At 44.0% G+C, this 23893-nt stretch overlaps 2 protein-coding genes across 5 annotated transcripts; one reads left to right on the top strand and one right to left on the bottom strand.

The window, feature by feature from the left end:
* Positions 1 to 1212: 1212 nt before the first annotated feature.
* epn2 (epsin 2) lies at positions 1213 to 21066 on the top strand. Of its 4 annotated transcripts, none has more exons than XM_047571434.1 (10): positions 1213 to 1435; positions 7650 to 8365; positions 9940 to 10094; positions 14198 to 14310; positions 14556 to 14660; positions 14989 to 15139; positions 15525 to 15677; positions 16026 to 16118; positions 17263 to 17508; positions 18246 to 21066. In XM_047571434.1, the coding sequence occupies exons 2-10, from the start codon at positions 7938 to 7940 to the stop codon at positions 18590 to 18592; spliced, it is 1791 nt and encodes a 596-aa protein (XP_047427390.1). In that variant the 5' UTR covers positions 1213 to 1435; positions 7650 to 7937; the 3' UTR covers positions 18593 to 21066. The 4 variants fall into 4 exon arrangements, with proteins under 4 accessions (XP_047427390.1, XP_047427393.1, XP_047427392.1 ...); XM_047571437.1 differs by having other exon boundaries at positions 1214 to 1435; positions 16026 to 16055; XM_047571436.1 differs by having other exon boundaries at positions 1214 to 1435; positions 17263 to 17484.
* On the bottom strand, positions 20813 to 23345 carry b9d1 (B9 protein domain 1). The gene is made up of 7 exons (XM_047571439.1): positions 23137 to 23345; positions 22937 to 23005; positions 22718 to 22829; positions 22528 to 22624; positions 22387 to 22449; positions 21409 to 21476; positions 20813 to 21323 (listed from the first exon to the last, which is right to left on the bottom strand). Exons 1-7 carry the CDS (start codon positions 23197 to 23199, stop codon positions 21175 to 21177), a joined length of 621 nt encoding a protein of 206 aa, XP_047427395.1. The 5' UTR covers positions 23200 to 23345; the 3' UTR covers positions 20813 to 21174.
* Positions 23346 to 23893: the final 548 nt, after the last annotated feature.

The following is a 23893-nucleotide window of genomic DNA, read 5'->3' as shown; positions in this document are numbered from 1 at the left end:
GCAAAGTTTGTGGTTTTGTTCAGACACACCTGCAACACACACTGAGACGATCCCTGCGCTGACAAATCATGACATGCACTTACTTGTGTAACAAGTCTCTGTGTTTAAGTCCTTCTTGTTCATAAGTTACTACTACTATATTTTTTTGACATATTTAATAAATTACCCGGTGCATCTCAAACTGCTCAATATATCTTTTGAATGAAGCCCACATAGGATAGATAAGATATAAGAATATAAGATAAGATAGGTCTTATCTTCTATTATTGTAGGAGTACTGTATAGTAGTATATTAATAAACATAAAGTACAGTGGAAACATGACTAATTCCACTCAGCCAATAAGATAAAACAACAAAAATATAGCTATCAGGGTATGACTGAGAAAAATAAAGTAAAAAACGAATTAATAACTGTAAACTTGAAATGTAAACTTAAAGGTAGTCGCTTGTATATATGTGAATGTACAATATTGTAAAGTTTTTAAAGCAGCTGTGTGAATATTTTTATTCCTGTGAGAAGTTTAAATGTTTAAATGATAAGGCATCTTTAAACTCAGTAAAGGTATGAAGTTATATTTACTATGTGTTTAGTAAATGGGATGATGTGTGTGTGCGCGGATCGATCCAAAGATGCGATAGTATCGATACCACGTAGATATCGACACTGGGTCGATACAGCACGTGATAAAATCGATACTTGTTTCTTCTTTTGTTTTTATCTAGGTTCAATAAGCAACTCCCGTAAGCTGGTGTACTTCTGATCTTGTTATATTTTTAATATTGTTATATTTATATTGTTGTACATCTTGTTATATTTTTGAACTTGTGGTAAATAAAAAGTGCTTTTATTTGTCTGTTTTTATTTTATTTTATTTTTTTTTTTTTTGTCCGTGAAAAATAAATCATGTTTTTTTTTTTTTTTTTTTTTTTTTAAATAGACCATTCAAACGTGGATAATAAATAAAATGATGCATTCACTTTAACTAATGAAGAGGAAAGTAGCTGCTTTTGTAAGTGACACGGTAATACGCCCTCTGTATTTGCTTGGTATCGGATCGATACCAACATTTGCAGTATCGCCCATCCCTAGTGTGTGTGTGTGTGTGTGTGTGTGTGTGTGTGTGTGTGTGTGAGCCAAGCCGCCTCGGTCACACCCTTCCCGGCCACCCCCCCCCCCCCCCCCAACGCTCTCCGCCATGTTCTGGAGGAGGAGGAGGAGGAGGAGGTCCGTGTAGTCCTGGCTCTGGCTGCTGCCTTTAGCATTAGCAGTGAGGCGGAGGCGCAACAAGCTCATTGAACGCCCCGAAAATAAGAAACTCTCTCTCGGGTTTTAAACCCCTCAGACGTTTTTTTTTTTTTGGGAATAAGACAAACTCTTTATGGGTCTGTACCCCCGGAGTAACAGTAGAAGCTGACGGTGAACAGGAAAATATGGTAAGTGTGTGACCTCCCGCTTCTAAGGCAGTCGAAGTGTTTTGTTTTTTTGTTGTTTTTTGTGTTTTTTTCCAGGGTGTCCTGTAGTGATGTCTCCACTCGGCTGCTAGCTGAACGGTTGCTAACTAGCCTAGCATGCTAATCTGCTAATCGGTTGAATACGTTGGGAGAAAAACTAAACGGTTTCTTATTCAGACGTTGTGCTAATGGTGAATGAAACGCGATATTAACTTTATGTTTTAATTACACGATCAACAGTTGTGTTTTTTGGACGAACTACCGGCGAACAGCAGCTACCTTTGATCTTAACTTTTAAGTTTTTTTGTATTAGAAAAAAAGCCGTTGGTCGACGGTTTGCTAAACCAGCGCAAATATCCGAATGCTATAATCTTTAATTATATCAACCGGAACAAACTTTGCTCTTCTTTTCCGCTAACTCGGTGAAGTTATTTCCCCTGCTAACGAACACTACTTGCCGCAAGTTTGCGCTTAACTTAGCGGCAAACCGCTAACCAGCAAGCGGACTAATTCGGGTAAAAATAACTCTAATCTCCGTCACGCTCCCCTTCACAACTTCACCATCAAATCAGAGTGTTTTGACTAAAATAGTTGGAAATGTAGCCGAGGTAGTTTAGTTAGCACGTTAGCCGAAGCTGCTTTAGCCTGTGTGCTAACTATCAATCACATCAGGTCAAAGAGGCGCCGTGATTTATTTAAAATTTTACTTAAAGGAGCGGGTTTCTACTTTGTATTTTCTCCATTTGACTTTAATATAGACGGGGGTTGAATTATATTATGTTATCGTGAGTCAGCAAAGCACAACTTGACGCACTTATTGATAATTTAAGGGAGATCTTTATGACGTGGGCGCTGTCTCTTTACTCGCTCCTTCGATTATTTTTTTAAATCGTGCACACAGGTAGAAGTTTAATCTTACAACTTTTTTTTTTTTTTAGTTAATTTAATAGTGGAAGGTGTTGGTATTTGGGTGTGTGGATGGAGGCTTAACGTGGCCCCAGTGGAGAGGGGCAGGGCTTTGTCTATTGTCAGGATGATCAGTCACTCTCAGTGGGTGACAGATGCATCATCACCGTCCTCTTACCGACTTGGCTTTGTCTTTCTTGGCCTGCAAGGGTGGAGGGGGGGAGACAAAAGCGAGGAAGGGGGGTGGTTGTATGTAGAATAGAAAAGGTATATCTCTTCTCCTCCGGTCCCAGAACAGATTCTTGACACAGACAGCATCTTTAAAGGTCCTGGAACAAGTCTTGTTGTCTGTTTTTAGTTGGTAGCTTGTAGACTTTAATCCTTTTTGTCGCTCAGCAGACGGGGATTAAACGCCTATGTATGTTGCTTCACTGCGCTGCAAACTGAAAAGAAGTAAAGCAGAGGGTTGAGGAACTGGATGGATAACCTGATGTCACACACAGGCACCCGGTTGTGCAATCCCTCTATCTTCAGATCAGCTTTCCGCTTTCTGTGTGACAAGGTGGACCTGTTCTCAGCTCCTCGGCTCTTAAAGCTAATCACAGCAAACTGTAGTTTTCACTTAGGCTCGCACGCTTGAGATATGCCGTGTTTTTTTTCTTGATTAACTTTTACTGTCAATACCAGGCTCCAGTGACAAAACTTGAATTAACAGGAACTAGGAAAACTTTTTTTTTTATTTTTTTTTGTTTGGCAGAACAGAAACTACTTCCTTGAGTCCTCTGCCAAGTCAGGATTAATGCTTTTTCAGTAATGCAGTTCTTTTGCTCACATCAAATTTCTCAGTCACATTTGTTTCTCGCCTAATCCGGCTCCAGTCTGCGCTGTTCTCTTTGTATATGTGTCTAAATTTTTTTATTCATTTTCTCTCATTGATTATTGTAGTTATTATTTTACACCATCCATCCTCTGTTTGACACGAGTTTTGGGTTGAGTAGCTGGAGGTGTGCAGCTCTTCATCTAACAGCTCACTGTTTCTGTCCCTGAATATTTAAGACAGTCAAAAAAAACGATTCTGGTCCAGTTTGATGAATTGCGTAGCTCACTGACACCGCATTTGAATTCTTCATAATGACGGTCAGTGCAAGCAGCAGGAAGTGATTCAGTTTATGAAATCGGCAACGTCTAAACACATATGCTGTCTCATGATGACGATTTCCAATTCTCCATTCATACTGACACATCAGTTTAGAGAAGTGCATTAGCAGGAACCTGATACAGCATTTTATTCGACAGAAATGTCGCCACAGTCAGACACTTCTTAATAATGGAAATATATTGATACTGTAATACTTTCATCATAAGCTGAGTGCTCATCGTGGTAGGTCATTCAGTGATAGATATAAGCTTAACTGACATGTATTTATATTTATTTATATTCAATACCCTCTTTGTTTGAGTAAACCGTGGTTCCACACTTAACCACAACTTTGCATGTGCCGGTAAACACTACTGCTGCCTCTGTGGAAGTAATGTGGTTAATGTTTTCTATGACGTGTATTTATTAGGTTGTTTATTTGTGTTCACATGCTTTGGCCACAATAAATACACATTTGATCTGTTGTGTGGTCTGCTAAGGGAGGTAGTCCAATAAGTTGTAGGGCTATTAATGCAAATTCCTTTTAACATCAGTCAGTTTTTGGGGGAAGGTTTAACAAGCACCGATTTTGTAGCTTGGGAAAGTAGGAGGTGATTAAACCTGCAGTGTGTGCTGTTGTGGTAAATAAAGTCAAAACTGCCAACAATCCCAGAAGAAGAAGAAACGTTTGTTGTTTTGAATGATAAGTTCAGCTTAAAGTGCTGACAGATGGTTCACGACAGGAAAAGTTATTTGCATTTACTGTAGATATGAGCTGAGCACAGAGCTTTCTGGGCGGGTTTTGATAAGAATCATACAAACCTGAAAATTTCCCTTCCAGGTAAAACAACTGCGGTAATAACTGTTAATGATTAGTAATTAATCACGATTCATATAATTAACAGAAGATAAGTTGTCTACAACAAAAACTAAATGTAGTTTGAGATTAGGGACAGTTGAATAAGAAAGAAAATACTTGCCTTCAAGATATTTACCAGTGAAGAAGCTAAAAGTAAGTTACAAAAAAAGTTCTTGGTGGTTTTAGCAAAATATATACCCAGCTAATAAACTTAAACAGGTTTATAAATAGCTATGTGGTGTATAGTTTATCTCAAAGCTTTAAAAGAGTGTGAGACAGACAATCTCATGAGAATTTCCTGTGGATGTTTCTACTATTATCACCTCATTAAACACTCACACGGCACAATTTACAGATTGTGACTGCCTTCGTTTTCCACCTGTTACCATCCCAGATTCACAGCTAGAGATACCTCTGGCTCTTGGCTAGCTTAGCTAATTAGCCTGGCTCGGTGCTGGTGATTTGCTTTTGGTCAGGGTTAAGGTTTGTTCTTAACTACAACAACAAAGTCATTTATGTCGCACACAAGTCACACAAGGCCACTTCCCTTAAAGGATAAGGCTCGACTGGTAACACTATAAAGAACGTCCACTCAGCAGATACGTTCACGTTTGTCTTATTACAGCCATGAGATAATCGCAGCCGGGGACATTTCTAGTTCTGATAGAAGAAAAATCATTTTAATCTAGATCCACTTTAAATCCCATTCAGACACACACAAGACAAGACCCAGACAAATGGGTGTTGTCTGTCTTGTAGTACCGAACACCCCCAACCTCCAGATTTAATACTTCAGCGTCAAACAACAAAATAATGAATCATATTGATAACAATCCAGGAAAAGCAGCGCTGATTGAATTAGAAGCAGGAGGGAACAGGGCTGGACTCTGCTCAGCCTCAGATACTGAATACATCTGCTGGTTAAAAAAACGGACACCAGACTCAAGTTTGATGATAACTGTGACAGCCCCACTTATCTGGACACAATTAACCTGCACTGACACATGAATATGGATCTCTGCACACGCTCAAACACAAGTCCTGTGTGCTATCCGAGCACAGAAGGACTGAACGAAAGGCAGGCCAGGGGGTGGGGGGGTTGTTCCGGGATGCGAAGGAGGCGCAGGAGGGTGGGATGGTCAAGACAGACTCCCCTCTCTTCCTCTTGTCTGCGACGGGTGAATAGGTGATTATAGCAGCAGATGTGTCATTAGGTCTGAGCTGCATTCATGCGGATGCAGGGTGAGGAGGAGACTGACGAGGGAACGTGAGCGGGGGGGTCATGCTCCACAGGAATCACGTTTCACTGGCATTAAAGTGAATTTATGGGATGTGCCAAGTTGTTTTCTTATCCTCAGAGCTCATACGCTCCCAGTGCTCGTTCCCTCCAGCTGTCTGCCCATGGCATCGCGAGGCAGGAAGCTCCCTGAGAAAAAACAACACAAGTCTCCATGTACATATCCACTTGCACAAAATGAATTTTAACACAGAGTCCGCATTGACAAGCGATCACTTTTGAACATTCTTGCGTTAGGCGCTTGGTCGCGGGGCCTGTCGCTGCATGCCCGGTGCAGATATCAGATTACTGAAGAGGATAAGTCTGCCTAAATGGTATGCAGGGAAACAGTGGGAACAGAAAACCTCAACTGCTTAATTATTGACGATAATGTTGTGATTAGCATGATTGCACATGTGTGTATTAGTGTTATGCAGTGTTTTCATCTGGTCGAGGTTGCATTTCACAAAGATAGCACCCCTCACATCTCATAAACAAATGTTACTTCATGTTACTTCTTTCCTACAAAGCTCATTATTTGTAGCCTTAATCACTTTAAACCATTCATCCTGTAAAGTTATTTGTAGGTTTGTGCGTGGGAATATTCCACAGTGGTTTCAGGAACAGCGACCTGTGAGCATGGATCACTACCCTAGCCTTGCTAACTGTTGACTAGTTTGTTTGTGTGCAGCACTGAAAACATTGGGGACTTTCAGATCAAGTCTTTTTGGCCCTGATCTGATCCTGATAATTTAATGTTTAGTATCGGCCCGGCCCCAGTCCCAACCCAAGCTGAGATAAACAGAATTTCTGCCCTCTGTGATTCTCAAAGACCTTTTTCTCTTTAAATACGGTAACATTCTAAATCAACCCATTTTCATCCATATAGTATGTTCACATTGAATATCTCTGCAGTGCATTAAGAAAAACACTGCCACATTTAATTACTTATCTCAGACCTATTCCTGAAATATTTTAATTTCAAAATGCCAAAATAAATTACATTAAACTTCTGTATTACTAGCTCTATGCTGTATACATATTATTAAACTATCTACAGATATCTCTTCTCAGTTTTGTAAAGTACTTTAGGACACGTGTTTAGTCACTATTTGGTTCACAGCAGTTCTATCAGTCCTTTAAAAACACCTGCTCTACATGTCCCTGAAATATCAAGACGCCCCAACTCAGATAATGAGATATGCTGCAGTGGAATATTACCGTGGATGTAAACATGCTGTTTAATGCTTGAGTTACTTTTTCATGGTCAAGAGTTGTCATGTGGAACTCGGAGAGCTAGATTACACAGCTGTAAGTCTCTACTCTACGTCCTCTACTTGTCAGTGTGTCAGGAAGTGAGCTGAACTGGGCGGCTGATCTTTCACAAGGATAGAAGTGTCGGCGTCAGACTGGAAATGGGGTTTTTTCTACCCCGCCACCCACAAAAGAGTGGAAACACATTTTGCTATAATGGTCTAAAAGAGTAGAGGAAATATCATGGTCCAGCATTTACATAAATTTAAAATTTCATTAAGATTCAAATTTTAACCACCTTGAAACCGCGTGGAAAGCTTGGTAATAGCAAAACAAACCACACTTTTAGTTCTTCGCCATTGTGTCAAGTTACTGTAAACTCTTGAGATTAGAAAAATGGAAACACAATTCTTGGTCATAGCACTGGGGCCGTGTTTAATGTGAAGGAGGCAGGCATGGAAATTGCTTATCTAAGTGTGAAAGTATGAAACATGTTGTTTGTCTAGTTTCAGAAAGGAAGGCTCTACAGCTGCTGGTATAAATACAAATTAGAACCAACTCATTGTTTCGTTGTGTGAACTGGGATCACAGTGACAGCTTTATGAGGCATTAGTCCGGGGCTTTAGCAGATGTTTAAGAGTCTGACGTTGTTAAAAGCTTCAGAGAAGGTGATTTTTGAAGGTTCAGTGAGCGAAATACAACTCTCTCTTGTTTTTTTCTTATCTTGCCTCTGCTAACCTTGCTCTGTGTGTGTTTGTTCTAGGTGATGGCGTGGTCATGTGTGCAGCCTGCGCTGTGTGTGTGGAGATGGTTGTAACAGACGCTGTTCTGGAGGACTCAGGAACACTGCACTGGCCTGGAGAAGCCTCAGAAACAAGCAAACACGCTCCACGCTGAAAGATTTAACGAACACACTCCACCGCTGTGCCGTGAAAAAGGACACACGCACGCACGGACACGCAACACTAGCTACTTCGCCTGAAGTGCATCAACACTATTATTATCGCTGTGCATTTTATTTCTTCCCATCTGTCTCACCATCACCGCCACCATGCCAAGCACAATCCGCCGGCAGATGAAGAACATGGTCAACAACTACTCTGACGCCGAGAAGAAGGTCAGGGAGGCCACGTCCAACGACCCCTGGGGGCCGTCGTCCTCGCTCATGTCCGAGATCGCCGACCTCACCTACAACGTGGTGGCCTTCAGCGAAATCATGAACATGATCTGGAAGCGACTCAACGACCACGGCAAGAACTGGCGCCACGTCTACAAGGCGCTCACCCTGCTCGACTATCTGATCAAGACGGGCTCGGAGCGCGTGGCGTTGCAGTGCAAAGAGAACATCTTCGCCATCCAGACCCTGAAGGACTTCCAGTACATCGACCGAGACGGCAAAGACCAGGGCATCAACGTCCGGGAGAAGAGCAAGCAGCTGGTGGTGCTGCTGAAAGACGAGGACCGCCTGAAAGGAGAGAGGTGAGACGGACTTCGTGGAGACCCACTCTTCTGTCTTTGAGTTTCATTTCACTGCAGAAGTCTGTGGAAACAACGATCATACGTGGGGTCGGAGATTTTAATTATCAGCCGCTGTGCCAGATGTTTGTTGGGATGGATTTAATAGTTGTGAGAAATTTGAGTTGACAAAAATAATGACGTCTGTATTAGTAAGGAACGGTGCTCTGATCAATCGGCCACTGATCATTATCAGCTGATATTCCACTTAAATGATCTGATCAGCCCAGTGTGATCAGAAATTCAATCAAATGACACAAGAATCACAAGGTAATTTCCCAAAATGTCTTCCAGCCCCAGATCCATGTTCTGCTCTGTGATGTCCCGACTGCTGCAGCACTTTTTCTATCTTTTAATTTATATTTAAAAAAAGATTTGATGCCAGAGGAAAGCCACACTGTATTTGTTCTGCTTCTGCGTGTTCCTAATGTCCACACTGTGGTTCAGTATTCCAGAGGAACACATTACACTGATTTATTTATTTATTTAGCCCTTAGTAGAACCACTCTCTGCGCTTAGGCATTAGCTAGAATAAGGACTTCTTGAAGTGGTTCGCTGATTGGAGGCGACTAATAGCTCTTCTTGCTGATCCCTTTGACACTGAGGTGCTCCCGTTCGTTCTTCAAGATGCTTCATGACTTGTTTGTCCTTTGCAAATAATCTCAAACACCATCCACAATTTTAAGCTATTTGATGGCTGCAGACTGAGACATTTTCTTCTGTTTGTTTTGGTTTGCTTTTGTTATGTCACTGCTTCTCTGTGGTTGTACTTGAAGACATTGCTGAATAACTGAATTTAGAAAAATGTAATTTAAGTCCTCACCTTCTCTGGTCTCCAACTCTTAAAGCATCTGTTCATTCATCTGCCTTTTATAACACACCTGGGCCTCATGTACAAGAATATAGCACAGAATAGATCTCAAAAAATACTGCATCACACTGCAGCCAGCTGTAGTGTTTGTGAAATCAATTCCTGCTGCTGTGCTGATACACTATCTGTGCTGGGAGCTTCTCAAAGTGTTGTATGTGTCTAAATTAATGAATCTCAACAATTACATCTTGAGTTCACACGCATACTTGTGAGGTTGCCGCCTCCTCTCGTCCTCCTCCGATTATTGACACAGATTTTTTGACATTCACGGCATCACTGAGGTTTTGTGGTAGCTGGATTTTAGTGCAACACCAGTATAAACACGTATACAAGCTAAGTCAGTTTATTCATTTTCACTTCTGTCAGAGTTCTTTCTTCTTGCAGCGCTGTACTGTCTCTAGTTAAATACCTGTTTATGGGGCTGAAAACAAAGAGCCTCCAGTTTAATGAACAGCTGAGCTGTTTTATGTGAACCAAGAACATGAATAGATTAAGAACAGTCTGATGCATTTGATTTATTTAATTGTAACCATCCTCATAGTTGTAGTTTATTTGTTATCACTCGTATTTTTCACATGTTGCACTGAATTATATTTGTCTGGTGTCGAGTCTGAAGCCTTCTTGTCCAGAACCTGGACGGATCATAACGTCCCCTGTGTCCTGCCAGGTCTCAGGCTCTGAAGACCAAAGAGCGCATGGCCCAGGTCTCCACCGGCAGCAGTCAGATGGGCTTCGGCCGAGGATCGTCTCAACCCAACCTCTCCACTTCCTACAGCGAGGAGTACGGCAGATCAGAGGGCTCGCCGGCCTCCTACCACGGCTGTGAGTGTCGCTGTATTTTTCCCTCTTAAACACCGAATCAGAGGCTCCAAAGATGATGCAGCTTTTTTATTATTATTATTATTGTTTCTCGTGGCCTACGTCCTGAACCCTGCCCATCCCCCTGTTAGTCTAGAGCTTGCAACCCTGCAGCAGGGCCACATTCCTCAGCTCCACACAAAAGAGGAGAGCACCCCCTCCTCCTCTAGTCATCTTTAGTCCGCATGAGTCTGCTCCTCTTTTTATTGATCAGGTTATGATTGTACGTCAGCTACTAATCGCACAGATTACCCATTAAATAAGTGAATAAGTGTCATATTGGAGGTTTTACGTAGTTTGTACCAGCACAACAGGAGAATGTAAAGTCTGAGCTGAGATGGATTGAAAGAGTGATGGAGTGAGGAGGCTGGAGTTGAAAAGAAACGGTCAGGAAGTGGTGGAAAGCAGAGGAGGACAGAGGGGAGGAACAGTGAAAATGCAGTGAAAGAGTGAACTCTGGCCTCTTTTCCTTTCACACTCTGACCTCCGCTCTTTTGTACGCAGCAGGACGACAGTGAGTGTTTCTGGGTTCAGTGTGCGTGGATCTTTGCTTGCTCTTACTTGGCGTCCTGCATTCCTGTGTGGATGTTGTGTTTTGCGGCTCCAGAGGCGGAAGCATCTTCAGCTGAGTCATCACTGGACAAAACTGACAGAAAGAGCGGCCAATAGCGGCCGGGCCGGGTCTGTCGCCGTGGGAGTTTCCGGGGGGATTTGGGGGGCGGGGGATTGTTGGGATTCCAGTCGTACTTTCCGAGTATTGTTATCCAGACAGGGTGAGAATGAATGGCCGTGCAAGTGCGACTGCAGGTGTTCACCTAGACCTCAGCCCCTAAAATGTGTGAAATCATCTGGAAACTTTATCACATTGAAACATAAATGAAAGTGTTGAAGATTAAATTAATTTAGAGAGATTTCAAATTCAAAACTGTTTTACTTTAAATTGAAAGTAATGTTGGTATCAGTTCCAGAGATTTGTGGTGTGTCCTCTATCTTCTCCGTCTAATTTCCTAATCTTTCACTTGTCTTTGCTTTTGCCTGGTGCTTCTCCGTCGTCAGACTTTTAAAATCCAACCAGCTCTCCGTTCCGACGGTGCTCTCTCACAGAGTCATGTTCTGTCATGTTCTGGATATCCCTGTGTCGTAAACTAATTTAAGGAGATTTCTAAAAAGGATGATGGATATCAGATCTTTTAAATCAAGAGCAATTACAAACAGTTTTTTAATCTCCTTAGATGAACCATTTGATTACATTTGAAACTACCTGTCACCCCACGCATGTTCTTTCTTTAAGATGTGGGTGAAAGACCCTAAGTCTTTTTTTTTTCTCAAGCTGTAATTCCCCTGAGGTTAACCAACCAATACTAAAAGCAGCATTTGCAGTAATGTTGCTCAACACACAGTGAATATAAAGAACACTGAGCTGCGAAAGCCTGTACATATATCCTGTACACCCAGGCTCAGCAGGCTTGCACTTGCAGAAACCCAGCAAGAAATATATCTAGCACAACTTCACCTGAGGGCCAGACTCCAGCAGCACTTTATTAAAGTTAGTTTGATAAACTGATGCCTTTCAGCTTGTAGCCTTCATCAGTGTCACCCCTGTAAGAAACCATCTATCAGCCTTGTACTTATCTTACTTTTCTTTTTAGATTTTTTAGTAAGAAACGATCCTCATAGTAAATTAAATATGTACAAGAGTGATCCAGAAAACCAAAGTTGAAATGTTGAAATGCTTCCTTCCCACCGGAAGAGCCGTGCCAGTGAAGAGCGCCAAGAAATCTCGATTATCCTTATATGGTTCATTCCCACAGTGGTGGGCAAGAAGCTGGCGTGTTTTCCTTGGCTTAGACTTCAGTTTATTTGTCTTCCTGACTTGCTGCTGCTAAGTGTCGCATCGTTTGTTTTTTTGTGCCAGTTTAGTCCACAAAGAAAATATTTCTTCCGCTACAGAAATGCATTCTGTTGGTTCGCATGGAGTCAGCTCCTCTCACGGCCTGTTTAAGGGAGACGTGTAGCTGATGTTGAACCATCAGCTAAACAAACTCACCTTTAGCCCGGGCTGCTTTCCCTGGAGACGCACAGGCAGCCTGGAGACAAAGCTCATGGGTTTCACAAGCAGAGAGTAAGGAAGGCAACAAGGAGCCAAGGGCCCAGAACTTTAAGTTCACACAATACTGTTCAAAGGTTTGATGCTCTTTACATGCCTGGATTCTTCTCTATCACACAGATTCACGTTTATTTCGTCATGTGCAGGCTTAACTCAGGGTTAAAGATGTGATGAAATGTTGTGGACGAGAGAACTCGTCAGCATAACAGTATAATTACAAAAAACTACAAGTGGCATGTCACATTTTGGCAGATTTTTATTGTGAGTGAACTTTATCCTGCAACAGATGGAATTGCATGAAAAGACAAAACAAGTAACTGAGCCTAAACCTACAGGAGAAGTTCTCCAAGGACTGACTGTCCCTCTTTCCCTCCAGGTGTCTGGAACAAGTAGTGCACAAGAAGACTCTTTAAAGACAAACAGTCAGTTGTTTTTCCTCTTTTCTCCACTTTGCCTGAAGCCACTTCATCAAATCCTGACTTTCAGTGGCTAAAACGTGTGTCTGTTGATGCTGCCCGTTGAGCCTGTGATGTCATGTTATTGGAAACGTCTTCTTCTGAACGGAAACGGTTGACGTGTCATCTATAAAGGAACCTGCCTGTGTGACATGTGTCCTCATTAATGTATTCACATGTCGGAAGGAAGTTTCAACCTTGAAACTTACCAGCAGCGTTTTACTGACGTCACGTTTGTGCCAGCGTTGTTTTTTTTGTTTTTTCGCCCTTGATGTGCATTGATGTAGAGTATCTAATGAAACTAGATCACTATTTGAAAACCACATCAGCAGTCGTGACTCGTCTGGGACGGGAGAAAGACCATGTTGACTATTTAAGAGCGTTGTGATTAACACCACCCAGGCGGAACTTGTCACTTGTTTTTTCTCTCAAAATGATTTTTAGCGTATGAATCATCACATAGAATATCATACATTAAACAGAAGAAGACACAGTTACCCACCCACAGCATTCACACAGAAACCATAAAGTGACATTATGCAGAGAGAAAAGTCAGAACTGAAGACGTTTACCAGGGCTTTAAGTGGGAGGAATAATTTAAATGTATTGTTTTGGTTTCATTCTCAAATGTCATGGAATAAAGGTTTATTGTTAGTGAATCTATTCGTGTTGCCAGTTATAAAGCTGCTAAATCTTTTCCAAAGTTCCCTCAATTGTGAAGGAAGTTTCTGGGGCTTCGTGGCAATAAGAGCAGTTTCAGTTTAGCTAGATAATGAAGATAGTGTCAGGCATAACATTATGACCACCTTCCTAATATTGTGCAGGTCTCCCTTGTGGTGACTTGTCAAGACATGGGCCTTCTGAGGGTGTTGAATGTTGTTAGCTGGGGGGTCTATGAGGGGAGGGGCCTCTGTGGATCATCTCAGTCATAATGTTGTGGCTGATCGGTGTATGTAGCGAGAATAAGGCCAAAGCTGTTCCAGTGGCGAACAGAGACTGTGTCACTTTGACTTGTTGCTGTGTGGAGAGCGTCACCGACACGTTCAGGTTCTTCTGCTTTTCCCTGTTGGTCTGAACTTGTTGTCGTGACGTCACAGTTTACTGAGCGCCGGGGAATGTGATTGGTTAACAGCTAAATGTCTCTGATTGGTTGGAGGACTGAGGTATTTTTATCTCTGTCAGGTGAAACACGCCTCATAATAAAATGCAGATGTTACCGGATGCTGAACCCGATAAGAATTGTTGTCGTCTTGTTAAAGAATTCAACATTGAGCGTCTTTTCTTTCTCCTGGCTGGATGCTGCGCTGGTTCAACACGTGCAGCGTCTGTGTTTTTGTGCTGCCACATGGCCTGAGCTAATCCAATGAGACCTACACTATAATCACACACACTCTAAACACTTCACTGGTTTGTTCTGAGTGTCCTGAACAGCCACGGTACATAAGGTATGTCACAGCTTCCCGTGTGGTCGTGATGCTGACGTCCATTTTGAACGTGTCTTTCAGCCACATCTCCTAACGCGGGTTCAGAACTGGAGCAGGCCAGACCTCAGACCAGCGGGGAGGAGGAGCTGCAGCTGCAGCTGGCCCTGGCCATGAGCAGAGAGGCTGCAGAGCAGGTACACCAGCATGTTAGGATCAGGAAGTCTTTGACTACACCCTTTATTTTACTAGATAATACTTTTTTTTAAAAAAAAATATTAAATCTAATCTTACTGGTGCTGTTTAAGAATGTGAAACTAAGCTACTGTGACCAAGTAATTTGGCCCATGGATCATTAAAGTCTGTATTAAAGTATTTTCTGGTGTGTATAAAGGTATTTTTGTTCAGTGGGTTGCTCATGTTAACTGTGCTGTGTGATCAGGAGGAGCGCATACGCAGAGGGGACGACCTGAGACTACAGATGGCCTTGGAGGAGAGTAAGAAAGAAGGACCCGGCTCGGCCAAGCTGCCCAAGAAGAAGAAAGAGGTAAAAAAAAAAAAAGACTCAAATCAGTCAGTTATTGGATTATTTCGAACACGTCCCCGAGTCCTGAGTCTGGTCTCTCCCCCTCTGTCCTCTTTTTGTGTCTGACCCTGGCTGCTCCTTCTGTCGCCGTAATGAAGCCGCTAACTGGCAGCAGACTGAATAGTTTACTCATCATTATTCTGCCCGAATGGCCGGCAGACCAGGAAGTGCATAATGACACAGCTTCCATCTCTGTGTTTGAACAGTGTTTGTGCTGTAGAGGGTAATGGCCGACAGATGGTCCCTTTCCTCCTCTGTATCTGTATCTTTACTCTCCGTCTCATCGCAGCCGCTGCCGTCTCTCATGGATCTCATGGACGTCCCAGAGCCTGGTGCCAGCGCCGACCCGTGGGGCGCTGGAGCTGGAGCTGGAGCCGGAGCCGGAGCCGGGGCGGTGGCCGGAGCTGGAGCTGGTTCATCAGACCCATGGCAGCCTTATGGTACACACATATACATACGCTGTCCCTGGAAATGTTCACATGATCGCTACGTCATCGAGACTGTGTGTGAAAGGCGTCTCTGCTCTCCACCTGCTGCTCTACAGCTCGGACTGTGGCTCTTTGTTAAGCAGGAATGCTGCTCCACTGGCCCGGCAGCATTGTTGTTGTTAGAGGAAGATTTTGTGAAGGAAAGGAATGTTAAGGGTTGGTGAGGCCAGGAGATTAGGTGCATAATTTCCTGCTCAGTGGTTAGAGATGAACATGTAACTTTTATCAGTGTCATCCAGTGTTTTTTTTTGTTTTTGTTTTTTTTAAGTCTCATGATTAATACGAAGTCTCACAGGCTCAGTTACCCTCCTACATTCACCCCTCGCCCTCTCCTCAGGATCTGCCCCTAAACCAGCCGCCCCCGTGGACCCATGGGGGGCTCCTCCTTCTGTCCCACCCTTGAAGAGCACCGATCCCTGGGCAGCGAACTCCACCCCCGCCTCGGACCCCTGGGGCTCCGCTGCTGCCCGCCCCAAGACTTCCAACACAGGTGACCATCAGGGGGACAAACAGCTTATTGTCAGTTTCTAAAACCACAGCCACCACTTGGGGTCCGCCCAGGAGGTTGTAATCTCCCCTCTTACTTAATCTGACCCGTCTGGAAATAGTTGATTTGATTTGGAGAAATGACATAACAACAACACATGCTTCTGCTCGTCTGCTGCTTTCATTCGTTTATTTTGTGCTTTTGTTCCTTTACCGAAGTCTCCATACTCATTCACATTTTTTTTTTTTGTCTGTTTCCATTTGTCTTTGTGTGTGTATGTGTGTGTGTGTGTGTGCCTGCTGTTAATGTGGTTTTGTGTACCCTGTGTGGATGTTTGTTGTCTCCTTTCAGGAAGCTTTGACCTGTTCAGTGCATCCAACGGTACGTCCAAAGAAGACTTCTCAGAGTTTGACAGCCTGCGCTCTTCCTCCTCTGTCCCCACTGGTACTCACCCTGTCTTTGTCTCTCTAATGACACGTCTGGAGTCTGTGTTGTCGTCTCCTCTGTGTCTGAGCTGATGCAGCCTTTCTGCAGGGCACAGACACACACATGTCTCGTCTTTGTATGTAAATATGACCAGACCTGAGCAAAGAGTCTGTGGGATCGTATAGGAAAGCATTTTGCATCTTTAGGAGCCACCGTCCCACTGATTGGCTGGTTGCATTTCCTTTCTAAAAAACAAAAAACATCCTGACAAACGTCTTTGAGATGTTGCTCTGCTCGCTCTTCTAATTCACACCACATTCTGATTCCAAAATGAGTTACACTTCCTGACATCAGAGTTTCTTATGCATCAAAAAAGAAGAAAGTCTGAAGTTTTAGCATGTTTGTTTGTGTTTTAACAGAATTACTTTTAGCTTTTTATTTACTTATTTATTTATTAGATATGTGACAGAAACAGGTTGGTGGTTCCCTTAAAGAAAATAACTTCAGACTAAAAGCAGCATCAAACTGTGCTGCTGTTGCATGTATTAATGCAATAACAGCTGATTGCTCAGGTCTGGTCTCATCTCACCGTGGTGTAATCTGATGCAGCTTCTAATGTGTGTAATGGAGACGTCATCAGAGCTGGACCTCTGTGAAGTCTCTGTAAAGTTGACTGAATCAGAGCGACTGCATGTGAGCGGCGTGGGTCAGGTCTGGGGGGGGGGTTTGTGTGGGGCCGGTGTGAGACTTGTGTTCTTGCTCAAACAAACGACACTGATGGAGTGAAAGGACAAGGTGAGACGGAGCTGGAGTTTCTGTCTGGAATTATCTGTGGGCGAATGTGCAGCAGGAATGTCGGATCTAATCTGGAGCTGTTCTAGTTCCTGTTCTGACTCTGATGGTGCTTTTCATCTTTGACGTTTCCTGTTTGTGTGTGAGTGCATTAACGACGTCTGACTGCTGCCCTAACAAACCGCCAGGCTGTCTGCCGCTGGTGGCCCTTCATAAGAGCTTCTTCTCCTCGCTTCATTGCATTAGCTCCGTTTTATTTGACAGTAAATGAGTTTGCGGCCGCTCGTCTTTGAGTGCACGAAATAAAAATCAGACAAGAATAGCAGAAATCAAAATGTACGGCGATATCTGAAGGACTCTCTTTCCTCAGGTGAGGGGGGCATAACGGCCTCCGTCCCCTCCCAAGCCAGCCTGGCTAGCAGCGGCAGCCTGGACCTGTTCGACCCTCTGCCCACCTCGACATCTTCCAACCCCATCAGAAAGACCCCCGAGTCCTTCCTGGGTCCCAACGCTGCCCTGGTCAACCTGGACTCCCTGGTGACCAAACCAGCCCAGCCGGCCCCCGTCGTCAACCCCTTCCTGGCCTCCACAGGTGGGCAACAGACACCGGGACAGGGTCAGAGCAGACATGACACTTTATTTATACATTTCATCCATTTAACTTTGTTCCTCCATAGCTCCCACTTTAGTTTGTGTCCTATGTGGAGTCAGGATTAACACAGTTAAAGTTCATTTCTATGTCTTGTCTTGTCTATACAAAGTATGTGGTTGTTGATAAATTGTTTGTACAAGTATAAGAGGGAAACATTTGTAGTTATGTTCATGGTCTGGCCCCTGAATTAAAATGAGCGCCCCCTGTTGACAAAGGGTAAACAGCCATGATTAGATAAGAAGCTCAATGACTCCTCCTCCTCCTCCTTGTCCTCCTCTTCCTCCTCCTCTTCCTTCATCCTTGTTCCTCATCTTCCTCCTCCTCCTCTTCCTCCTCCTTGTCCTCCTCTTCTTCCTCCTCCTTGTCCTCCTCCTCTTCCTCCTCCTTGTCCTCCTCTTCCTCCTCCTCCTCCTCTTCCTCTTCCTTCTTCCTTGTTCCTCATCTTCCTCCTCCTACTCTTCCTCCTCCTCCTTGTCCTCCTCTTCTTCCTCCTCTTCTTCCTCCTCCTTGTCCTCTTCTTCCTCCTCCTTGTCCTCCTCCTCTTCCTCTTCCTTCTTCCTTGTTCCTCCTCCTCCTCTTCCTCCTCCTCTTCCTCCTCCTTCCTCCTCTTCCTCGTCCTCCTCCTCCTCCTCCTCCTCCTCCTCCTCCTTCTCGATCCTCCTCGTGTTAATCTGTTTTTTGTTTTCTGTGTGTCTGTTCAGGTGGTGCTGCCCCGTCTGCGACCCCCCTGGCCAACCCCTTCCAGGTGAGCCAGCCGGCCCCCCCCACCCTGAACCAGATGCGTGTCAGCCCGATGCCCGCCGGCTTTGGCTCCATGCCGGAGCCCCTGAGCCTGTCCTCGGTGCCCGCTCAGCCCCTCACCATGGTGCCCATGGCGGGGATGGCCCCCATGGGCCGCATGGTGCCCGGGATGGGGGTCGGCGCCGTGGGAGGGGTGGGGGCGAGCCCGGGCATCCCGGCCTCCATGTCTATGCCCCAGCCGCTGATGAGCATGCCCCCCCAGGCCGGGACACAGCCCACCGGAACCACCAACCCCTTCCTCTTGTGAGAGGGTGACTGGGGGGCAACTTGACCCAGAGTAACCCCCTCCCTCTCTTCACCCGGGCTTCTCAAGAAGCGTCAAGATGAACAATGAGATGTTTTATCCCATTTATCCATTTATAACCTATCCACCCCCCCACACTCCCACCCCCTCCCTGTCATCTCCCTATGCTACAAGCTGCCTAGTCCTGTGTGACCTGGACCCCTCCCACCACCACAAACCCTTAGCAACTGTCTACAGACTTTTTAAAGAGTAGCAGTGGAGTTTACAGGTTTTCCACCGAGGCAGGACGGGACCCACTCACTCCCCCCTCCCCATGTCCTCCCCTCAACCCCCCCTCACCCACCTCACTTCCTCCCCCCTTAGGACTGCTCCTCCTCTCTTCTTCTGTGGTGGAGTGACAGAAGAGTCTGACTGTACTAACGCCAGGATCTTATCTCTTCACCAGAGCTAATCTTTTCTAAGCCCCGTCAGCTGGTGTGAGTGTGTGTGTGAGTGAGTGTGTGTGTGTGAGTGTGTGTGTGTGAGTGTGTGTGCGAGTGCACATCTCAGTACTTTAACACTGTGTTTCTTCCAGTGAGTTTTACTTCCACACACTGGAGCTGGGGATGAGAGCTGGTCAGACGTGTTTATACTCTGTGTGAATGGACGTGTTACAAACAAAAGCAGGAATTTTGCACAATTTTTTGCTTCTTCTATATTTTGTTTTTCTTTCTGCGACTGTTGGACTCACCGTTACACCTTAGCTTAGGGAGGAAGTCTAAAAAACGAAACACTCACTGCCTCGGCTCCTCACGGTACCACTCGGTTACAGCTCCCCCCCTCTCCCCCTCCCTCCCCCCGCCTCACCTTCAACCTCCCCCCCTTCAACGATGAACTTTGACCTGGACCGGGGTGACGGGGGCTCACAGCTCCTCTGAGATGAACCCTTTTGTGTTGATAATGCAGGTGAACTGTCACCGCTCACGTACTAACAGCCACCGAGTGTTTTAGAGGAAGGAGCTGCGATGGCGTCAGTATTTTAATTTTTTTTTCTTTTGTGATGTGAACAAACGGATGCAGCGAAGGCGTCCTGGGACAAGAGTTTCTTTTTGTTTTGTTGTTTTTTAAGTTTCTAGGGTCAAAGGGATGCAGGCTTCGTGTGTGTGTGTGTGTGTGTGTGTGATCTGCATGAGAGGTAGCTTCCAAGTGTACTTTAACTTTAACGAGCATCTATTTAGCTTCTGAGGCATCATTACTGTTCTTAGAGAGGAGAGATTTAAAGAGCGAGCCGCGCAGCCTTGGGAGGAGTTCACCTCCGACTGGATTTACCTCGACTAATCTTAATCTGCAAGATCATCAGCGAGAGGACACACACACAAACACACACACACACACACACTCCAACGGGATCAGTCTATTGATAGCGCAGGGAATCCCACAAGCAAACACCTTTTTTTGTTTGTTTTTTTTACTGGTTACTTATTTAGTTGTTATTTACTGTTGTAGCTGCGTCGTCTTTATTCTCTTTCTCGTTTCTTTCTGTCTAGTTTTGGGTTGATGGGGCTCGTGGGATTCTCTTAGAAGCACAACTATTACCAAAGTCCCAGCGACTTTGATTTCTGAGGCCGATCTTGGAGTTTATTTGGACATTGAGTTGTTCTTTTTCCTTTCCGTTGATGGATGATATGAGACTCCAGCGTTTTTTTATATTGTTTGACGTTTTTGTTGAGAAAGCGTTTGGTCGCGGGAAGTTGATGAATTTGCGCCCAAGTCTCCCGTCAACGTAACTGCCAACGTTAACCCCCCGTCATGGTTTCCACTTCTCTCAGGCAAATGGAGGGGCAGCTCCAGTGCTGCGTGGTGCTGGTTGGTGCTGGTTGGTAGTGGGGTCCTGATTGAATGAACTGGCAGACCAGCAAACATTTTTAACCGCTAACTAAAATATATGCAACAATCGGAGCAGATGAGGAAAAGGAGTCGTGATGAACTGAATCGTCACTTCCTCGCTGGCCTTTATTTCACTGCGGCCTGACCTTTGACCTCCAGAGATGGAGCTGAAGCAGGAGGGAGGAGCGGACGGGTGGCGGTGGCGGTGGTGCAGTGGAGACGTGGCCTCCTGTGTGTTGTGTACTCACTCTGCTTCTAATGGAGAGGACTAACCCACCGTTCAGGCTGTCTGGTCTGTATATACTCAAACAGCCTCCTTCTTTCTTTCTCTCGTCTGTCTCGTTCCTCTTCTCATCGTACTGGGAGCAGGCTGCTTTTTTATCGGATACGTGCTCAACCCGTTGGCATTATAACTGTATAATATAATTTATCATTTGTACTATTGTAACATACTGTTCTTCTGTATACCTTATTATTCTGTGTACTGGGTTTTTTTTGTAGGAAAAAGTCATTGTTGTATTTTAACGGCATCTAAACAAAAAGAGCAGCGGGACGAGGACGAGTGTAGCTGCATCGGTTCAAAATAAAACGTGTTATCACTTCAGCTGTCACCCACGTGTCCTGGTGTTCTTTGAACCAAAAGACATGTACTTCACTTTTATTTATTTAAAACGGTAAAAAAAACGATACAAAATATAGACTAAACTAGAAACAGTGTTTCACGTCTGCTCCTCTGTCGACCAGCCAGATGTGACGGTCTGTACGTGTCCAGATGTTGGTGCGCCGGCGTCGTAGCCCATCTTCTTCATGTCTTTAGTCACGATGTTAAAGGAGACGCTGACGAAGCCTTGGGAGCGAACCCTCGTCACTGCAACACAAAAATCACACCACACTAAAATAAGAGTGAGCCTAGAAGGTGTTTAACTTTCTGCTGTCATCAAAGGAAGTCAAACCTTCTCTGCCTTCACCCTGGGCCACGACTTTGGGGTCCGTGTACTCGGGCCGACGTCCCAACAACCAGCTGAATACAAGACAAAAATACATTGTAGGATTATTACACACATGGTTAATAATTAATCTGATGTTGTCCTGACATTAAAAACCAGATCTTCTGTTCTGATGTTTCACTGCTGACTTAATATTTAGTTTTGAAGTGAAAAGAAAGATCTGAAGCTCCTTCTCTTCATCTTAGGCAATCTTCACATTAACAACATGTTTAAGCTTAAGGCTAAGATTAAAAACACATTTCTGTTTTTTAAAAATCATTTCCTGTTAGAGGAGTCATCTGCCTGCATCTCACACCATCGAACATTATTTTCAGATCCACCGTCAGATGCTTAAAAGAGCGTGAATGTTAGAAGAACCAGAGAATTGAATCATTATCTATAAGCACTTGTCCTGTAGAGAGTTGCTTTGAGTGGGACCCTCCAACTCTCTTGTCCCTTTACTCTGATTCCTTCTCTTTTTGTCCCTCATCCATCTCTTTCCCTACCAAACATCTGACTTAAAGTCGATTTCATGTCTGGTGGCCCTTTAAAGGATCTTTGTGATTGTTTGGATCCAACAACGCGACAAACTTCTAAAACTTCTAAAGAGTTTTTTCCAGGGAATTTTCCTTCAAACACTTAAGGCCTAACAGAGTTACAAACAAATCAAAGTCTAATTTTAGGGTCTGTTTTCTGCACTGGTTCTAATCATTTCTTCAAACACTTTAAAATATGTCGTTTTCTACACGGGGCCTCAAACATCTGCACACAACCACACGCTGAAAATGTTCCTGTTGCACATCCAATGTTACCATCATGTTTTTGTGGGTCATAAAGCACATATGCAGCCTGTTATGTTGTTATGAGTTGAAATGAATGAGTCTTATCCTTGGGTGCAAACACAAGCAGCAACAAATATTTCACAACTCCTCCTCGTCTCCTCACCCAGTGAACTTCTGGAGTCTCCACGACGGCTCAGGGACAAACATGGGGATGGATTTTGAATGTCTGCACAATAAAAACAAATAAATGGTTTTCATTTTAAGCAACAGATCTCAGGTAAAAGTTCAGGAAGGTGACACTGACTGTCCGGCTGTGATGGGGATGTGTGTCGCTCCGTAGCCTCTCACCACATCATTTCCAAACACATCTGGGCCGTAAACACTCACCACGAGCTGAGGCCCTGGGGACAGGACGAATGGAGGCATGTTTGTTATATGATCTTGTATATTCTGATTTATATATATATATATGTGTGTGTGTGTTTCATTCTTACACCCAGCAGGATTTGTGCTTTTAAATGTTATTTCCAGTGGGAAGTTCCAGATTAACTTGTGTGAAAACTGGATATTTTTTCGGGTTATTTGAGTGATTCCTTCTTCCAAACCCTGCACACAGATATTAGTTTAATAAAATAATTATCTGAACGCATAACAGAAATGTTTGGTTAATGTCTGGCTACTGTTAGCATTTTATTAGCCAGCTAGCTGCTCACCGTAGCCGGAGCCCAGTCGTTACCGTAGACAAAACAGTATTTACAGTAAAGGTCGTCAAAGTCTGGAAACTGAAAGAAAAGCGGTATGAATTACATTTAAAGTCAAAGGAACGAGGAATGAGACCAACTCGATGTTTAGCTCCAGTGTCTGGAATTAGCTGCTACGCTAAGCTAAGCTAACGAGCGGAAGCAGCACTCACGTTCGCTCCCTCGATTTGTCCGTTCACGTTGAGGAGAAACGCGGACGGGTTGTTTGCAGCCATCGATTAATAAATTAATATGAGTAATTAACAACAGCCCTGCGGATAATAATGAATCTAAATCAGAAGTGATAGAGGTTGCTACGCGACGCTGAGCCGTGTCCGTTGCTAGGGCGACGCTTGGTCCATTCTACGGGTGCCTGCTAGAGACAAACTGAACGAGAGCGCCGATCAGCTGCTGTTATTACTCATAATGGCCACAAGATGGCGGCAGTGCATCAAATACAAATCTGATTTAAACTAATATGGAAGAACATTTCAGAACGTGCACATGAGACAATTAGACATAAATTAAAATGAGCAACGAAGAGGAATGTGTGTATGTTTACATGCACTTATACTCACAATTAATCCCATGTCCATATTTTATACTCTTATTTATACATGCATATCTTATACGTGTTTATATATTTAATATTACCACATATTTTCATATCCTTGGTTATTGTATATTTGTACATTTCTACCTCTCCACACTTTTTATTATTCATTCTTTTACTGTCAGCGATGGTTTTGAACAGAATTGGTGCAGGAAAGCATGAAAGCGCCATGTCCTGGTGCATTACTGTACGAGTCGATAGCGTTTTTATTATTCCTGCAACGTGTTCAATCTTTTTTCTGGATGATGATGACACATAGCTACAGGTTTAGTTTTACTGCCTCTCTCTCTATATTTCTATTTCTCCGTCTTACTGTG

The sequence above is a fragment of the Mugil cephalus genome, chromosome 20, assembly GCF_022458985.1.
Source record: "Mugil cephalus isolate CIBA_MC_2020 chromosome 20, CIBA_Mcephalus_1.1, whole genome shotgun sequence".
NCBI classification, from domain to species: Eukaryota; Metazoa; Chordata; class Actinopteri; order Mugiliformes; family Mugilidae; genus Mugil; species Mugil cephalus.
The sequence above is the reverse complement of the archived record's forward strand: the minus strand, read 5'-3'. Positions and strand labels throughout refer to the sequence as shown.

Coding starts and splice junctions, on each gene's coding strand:
- epn2 (XM_047571434.1), top strand. CDS start 7,938: ATGCCAAGCACAATCCGCCGGCAGATGAAGAACATGGTCAACAACTAC. Junction 10,095..14,197: donor GCCGGCCTCCTACCACGGCT/GTGAGTGTCGCT, acceptor CGTGTCTTTCAG/CCACATCTCCTAACGCGGGT. Junction 14,311..14,555: donor GCAGAGAGGCTGCAGAGCAG/GTACACCAGCAT, acceptor CTGTGTGATCAG/GAGGAGCGCATACGCAGAGG.
- b9d1 (XM_047571439.1), bottom strand. CDS start 23,199: ATGGCTGCAAACAACCCGTCCGCGTTTCTCCTCAACGTGAACGGACAA. Junction 21,477..22,386: donor AGACTCCAGAAGTTCACTGG/GTGAGGAGACGA, acceptor TCTTGTATTCAG/CTGGTTGTTGGGACGTCGGC. Junction 21,324..21,408: donor CCAGGGTGAAGGCAGAGAAG/GTTTGACTTCCT, acceptor TTTGTGTTGCAG/TGACGAGGGTTCGCTCCCAA.